The sequence below is a fragment of the Polyodon spathula genome, chromosome 10 (genome assembly GCF_017654505.1).
Source record: "Polyodon spathula isolate WHYD16114869_AA chromosome 10, ASM1765450v1, whole genome shotgun sequence".
NCBI lineage: Eukaryota > Metazoa > Chordata > Actinopteri > Acipenseriformes > Polyodontidae > Polyodon > Polyodon spathula.
In genome coordinates, this window is record NC_054543.1 from 31,727,001 (window position 1) to 31,733,000 (window position 6,000).

The 6,000-nt window shown below is 36.9% G+C and overlaps 1 protein-coding gene across 1 annotated transcript in view; it reads right to left on the reverse strand.

Annotated features, from left to right (window-relative positions):
• Positions 1-692: 692 nt before the first annotated feature.
• LOC121322109 (nucleolar protein 58-like) overlaps positions 693-6,000 on the reverse strand; it is a 16,603-nt gene continuing 11,295 nt past the window's right edge. Inside the window, exons 10-15 of the mRNA XM_041261636.1 lie at positions 5,271-5,434; positions 4,986-5,120; positions 4,677-4,738; positions 3,689-3,819; positions 3,294-3,427; positions 693-1,298 (exon numbers count right to left, since the gene is read on the reverse strand). Coding sequence (XP_041117570.1) covers positions 1,245-1,298; positions 3,294-3,427; positions 3,689-3,819; positions 4,677-4,738; positions 4,986-5,120; positions 5,271-5,434 — 680 coding nt within the window. The 3' untranslated portion in view covers positions 693-1,244. The remainder of the gene's footprint in view (positions 1,299-3,293; positions 3,428-3,688; positions 3,820-4,676; positions 4,739-4,985; positions 5,121-5,270; positions 5,435-6,000) is intronic.

Consider the following 6,000-nt stretch of genomic DNA (forward strand, 5'->3'; position numbering starts at 1 on the left):
TCTGGGTATGGAAACAGTGGTGTACAAAAGTCAATGGGGTTCAAAGTCATGGTTGGGAAGATAGACCCAGACCTTTGGTCTAATTGCTTGCTAAGAACTTATTATTATACGTTGTGTTATATATATAACATTATATATATATATATATATATAGTAGTTTGGTGGTGGAGATAGATATTATATAAGATGATAATATATATATTGTATAACTAAATTTTTGATTTATAAAACTCAAATATGATAAATATGAATTGAATAACATACATCAAGGAAACTTAACCAAAATAATTTAGACCATAGTAATTAATACCAAGAAAAACATCTATCATGATTATAATATACTTTTATATATATATATACACACACACTTCCAATCAAATTCATACCATAAGGAACTAAAGTTTTCAAAGAATGGATCCTAACGGTCTCCACCCCTCCTAGGTAAATGAACCTTTTCAATTCCCCAGTAACGTGGAGTTGCTGAGCTTCAAATGTCAAGGAACACTTAAGTTTTACTAATGAAGCCTTGCCACAAGGTCAGATCATATAAAATCACACCCACAGTTTTACAACTATTGACACCCTTAATACGAATAACCACACCCATAAGTGGATGTTTGAAAGACTGTCATGTAAAAGTACTGTTGCACTGTGCACATGAGCCACATCTGTAATTGCCATCTGGTGTCGGGGTCAGCAGTGATTTTACTGCAATAGGGGGCAATTAGCTCTCACTAAAGTATCTTAGATGTCATTTTGCATCCCTGTTTTAATCTTTAAACAGCTGCAGTATGTTTAGGGTTATGAGATTGCTATATTAGTGTGTTGCTCCCCCGCTGAGGTGAAAACCCAGGTGAAGAGACTATGTACTTAAAATGTCAGACATTTATAATCTGCACAGCAATATTCCATGGACACAACATTCTTGCATTCATTCTTCCAAGTTCTTCATAGATTCCCATATATTTGATACCTGTAGCTAGCATTAGACATTGTGAAACTGTATGCAAGTCAAAAGAAAACAAACAAAAAACACAGTAGTCCAAAATGTTTTAAAGCAAGATCTGTATCTGTACAAAATGGGGACAAATAAAAGATGACAGCCCTAAATACAAGGGTCTTGTAACAATCATACGGCAGCGACTATTTAATGTCTATGAAACTAAAAACAATATTAAGTTTAACGGAAATTAGACAAATACATTAGGTATGGCCAAAAACAAAACAAGATAAAAAATAAAGCTTTATTCATCTTCCTTTGCTTTCTTCTTTTTCTTTTTCTTCTTTTTCTCTGAGGGCTAAAACAAGGAAATGTATATTAGAGAAAAGGGTCCAAATATAATGCTGCAAGCCAAACCACAAGAAGGGTAGTTAAGAACCACAAACAAACTTCAAAATTCTTGGAAATATGTAAAATATCTACAAACAGACAGTGGTGCTTTTAAAATTGTTTAAAATTCAACAATTCAGAAGAAACTTGTTTTGGGGTTTAACACTAGAACCGCCACAGCAGTCATTTTGACAGTTTTCACTTTTAGAATTACTCTGCGCATGTGAAAGATACGCGGTTGTCCGTTCTTGACTTTTCCTAAATACATGTATTAAATACCCTGACGGCGTTTGAAAGTCCGAAAAATCACAAAAATAAAAAAAAAAGTTAAGCACTTCTACCTAGAACCACCAAAAACTAACTGACAACTTATACAATACACGCTTTTATTGGTAATATAACCTACAATATGCTATTTTTTACATGTATACGAGCCAGTTTGTTATCTCTACCTCCAACTGTTTACAGCAGTGTGTATTTGAATAGAATAGTGCTCTTTCTAGATTTGTTATCTAAAATATCTACTTTAATCCTATCAGTCCCTTGGAGAACTGCCGTCTGGCTGTCTATGTAAGCATATAGTATGCAGAGTCTACAAGAATTGAGAAATCTTGACGCTTGCATTTTGATTTCAGAGTAACTACAGATATATTTGCCTTGGCATCAGAAATTTGGAACTACTTCATTGAAAACAGCATTGCCTGCTTCAAGCTAAACATAACATTACATGGACAAAAGCATGGCATCGCTGGACACAACACATGCCAAATAAACTTGTCAAATTTGGGATCAAGTTTTGGCTGGCAGCGGACCCTACCCCTACGTGTGCAAAGATGAAACTCGCCCAGCTGATCAGAGACTGGGTGACAATTGGGTATTTAGGTCTATGTAAGTGTACTTAGGAAAAGGGATGAATGTTACCAATTACAATTTTTTTATTTCACCAATTAAAACAAAAAAGAAAAGCGCCTGGTTGGAACAGTAAAAGCAAGAAGAGTTCCCACAATCTGCACAAAAAACAAATCAGTGTCAGGTTGCTGTATTTTACAAATGTACTGGACATGGCAGCTATCAATCTATCAATTCTTTCATTTTTTGCAAGGAATGCACCAGGAACAAGATCAGTAGGAGAGATTTCATCTTGATCCTAGCCACGGAGCCTTGGCAGAAACATTTCAATTAGAAAGTTGCAAAGCAGCAGGGAAACGCAGCACAACCTGGACAGTGTGCACCAAGTGACATGCAACAGAACACAATGTCAGGTAACCAAATGCAATGAAAATAAAACTTCTGATGTGTGCCCAATGTGAAAGAGCAATATGTAGTAAATGCACACAAGTTGATAAGTGTTACATTTGTAGGGATTGTGCTAATATGGGGGCTACTTTGAATGTGCATTCTGGGAAACATACTTCATGTTAGACTAGGAAATTAGTTATTTCTTTGCTATTTTTGTTAGTTATTGTTTTTATAATTTTGTATGTCCATACCGGTTTACAAAATATTTTCTTTTGAAAGTGTTTATTTTGTTAGTTTATTTTTTGAAGTTATGCATTGTGCTAATTTTGAAAATAAAACTTTTACTTTTTCATTTAAATAGTGCTTCTGCTAGGCATGTTCATGAATACATATTTTGCGTTGTATCTGAAAGTTTGTCTTCTGTTTTCATATCAAAGTTGTTTAAAATGTACCCGCAAAATGACTACTGCTCGCGGTTCTAGGTAACAGCATAAACCCGGCGGTTCTAGTGTTAAAGCATTCTATTAAAAAAAAAAAAACTTTAGATTGACCTGGTCTCAAAACATTTAAATCTAAAACTTCCAAAACCAAAAAACAAAGTAAAACATATCAACATGACATTTCCAGTTTGAGACATTCTTTAACTACATCCTGATAGATGCATTGAAAGAGTGTAAACTTGTAAATAATTTCAAGGTATTTCTAAACCTAGTCTGAAACTTACCTCTACAGCAGCAGGTTCTTCCTCCTCTACAGCAGCAGGTTCTTCCTCAGCTGGCTCATGCTTCTTTTCCTTTTTCTTCTTTTTCTTTGGAGGCTCCTCTGCTGCCACTGCCTCCTCCTCCTCCTCTACCGCTTCTGTGTTACAGAGTGACAAATTAAATTCCACAGGGCATTTAACCCCAGCAATGTTTTAACAGTCAGTATAAAATGCAGTACAATAATCTACAACTTTATAGTGTAATTGTTAATTTAAGAAATCTCTGGGCTAAAACTGACATTGCAATCAATGCAAACAATATAAAACAATGCTCTGTACTAATTTTCAAATTCACTTTTCTATTGTACATTACTGACAGCCTCACTGTGCTAAATAAGTTACATTTACATGGCACCAACCTTCCGGAACGTGTTCCTTTTTCATTTTCTTCACTTTGACCTCGGTCGGTTCCTCTTCCTCTTCTAATTTTCTTTTCTTTGAAACAGAGGGCAACGTGGAGTCTCCAGATGGGTCGTATGTTTTCACTTCACTGCAAAAAGGAATTAAAATAATGAATGAATGTTTAAATAGATTGTGCGAACTCTATGGAGTTTGAGAAGTTGCCCTGACAACTAAAAAACATTATGCATTTAAAATAGATAAGAAACTTAACATGGTACAATTGTACATGCAATGAAGGGGTGTGACAAATACAATGAGTTCTGGTTATAAAATCTCCTTCTCGACCTGCGAGTGTGCCAAATAGCGAAAGGAAAAAAAAAAGTATCTGGACGGGCTGGCCTGACAGTTCATTTCCAAGGTCGGGAAGTCTGTCAGCCTGGATGGAAGCGAGACTCTGTTGCAGGAAAGTATTGACCCGGAAGGTAAACGAGGTAGCAGCTGCAAGCTATAGATGCAGCTGAAATCGTTTACCAAGGAATCATGCGGGGTAGCATAAAAGGGGCCAGAGAAACGCTAATCATTTCCTTCGCTTGGGGTTTGCGCTTTAAACCTGGAAGGACTGAGAGCTGCAGTAGAAACTGCCGAGGAATATTCGTGAGTGTTTGTTTGTTTTGAGTGTTCGTAATTGTCTTGTTTATTGTATCACTAGACAGCTAAACACGTTCCGGAGCTGTCGCTTTTGGGCCAGCACAAGCCGGAACTGCACTGCACGAACTGTCACAAAATAACCTGTTATCACCCAACACGAGTAATATAATATAACATATTAGGGTTATTTGTGGACCAACATCTTAGACATTTGCATGTATTGCACAATGGGGTGGTGGGGCTCTCAGATGAGGTAGTGACTGAAATTGCCCTTGTGGCTGATCAGGCAATCTTAAGAAATCATTATCAATGAGCAAGGAGAGAGAAATCGTTAATTTATGTCTAGACAGTGCCCACCTCTTATGCAGGTACTTCTCGGTTTTTGCCACTGCTTTTCCTGTTCCACTTATCCTTCTGATCTGTAAAATAAAAATAGAAAAAAGACAAGGCTTACATAGGTCCTCAAAAAAGGGAGTTTGAGAGTCTGAGTTTTAAATGAAGTACTACAAAAGAAAAGGTACATAAGTAACTCATAGTAACAAATATTGCATCCAATTGTCTGGCAATCATTTTATTCATGCAGCTGATTTATTCTCTTGCCAGACTACAAGCCTTTAGAGCTCTTTACCCATTCAGTAGAATAAGAATGCTCAAGGACAAACTTACCCCTTTCTCTTCTAGATTTCGTAACCTGACCTCCAGCTTGGCTCTGCTCTCTATTCCCAGTTCTGTGTTTGTGTCCTCACCCAGGGCATCGTAGCGGATTGCTAGGGAAGCCTTGGCAGCCAACATTCTGGAGATCTGCACAAGAGGCAGCAAGCTTAATATCAGGCAGCAGTCAAACTTGTGAAACTTGCTACAGCTGTTCATAAAATATACATCAAATGTTTCAAAACACTAGAACACTATTTGTCGCATTATATTCTGAACGCAAGCTAAACTTGTTCTTACCTTTCCTTTATTTTTTGGTGTTGTCTGTCCCACTAATGACGCATGGTAGATCAAACCATACTTAGGAGTGTCCCTTTTTGTCTTTAATGCTCTGAATAGAGCTTTCTCTGCTCCGAGGATCTGAACTGTGGAAGCTGGGTGTTTTGCTAAATTCAAGAGCGATCCTGCAAGGGAAAGACCAAAGTGGAAGTCAAAAGATATCCTGAAAAGGGAGGGCATGTTAAAAAAGAGATTACTTTGCATTGCTGGTCAAATATGTTTTAAACTTTATATACGCTCAACTTTCATTGAATGTATTCTTTGCGAGGGGGAATCTCAGATAAGGAAACCACCCTTCATTTTAATGCAAGTAGTAAGTACAGTATTCTCTGCACAACAAACAGTTTTGAACTCGACAAGTAGGTATGTTGTTTAATAAGGAAAGTTGAGAAAATATATAATTCCACCCAAGTGTAAAACATTTAGTGCTGGGACGAACACAGAATTTTCATGTTCGGATATCCACTCAATTTAAATATTTGTTTGGATATCTGTTTTTCAAAAAGTAATAAAATGCCATTACATTGCTCTGAACGCAGACAGGGACAGCATAGGAGCAGGGACCGTGGCCCTGAGTGTGTGCCTTTATTTTACAGCAAGACCTTACAATATGTAACACGTTAAAACAGAAAAATATCCCAAGAGTGAAGAAAGTTGTGTAGGACTTACTTTACCGGAGTGAATTAACTAC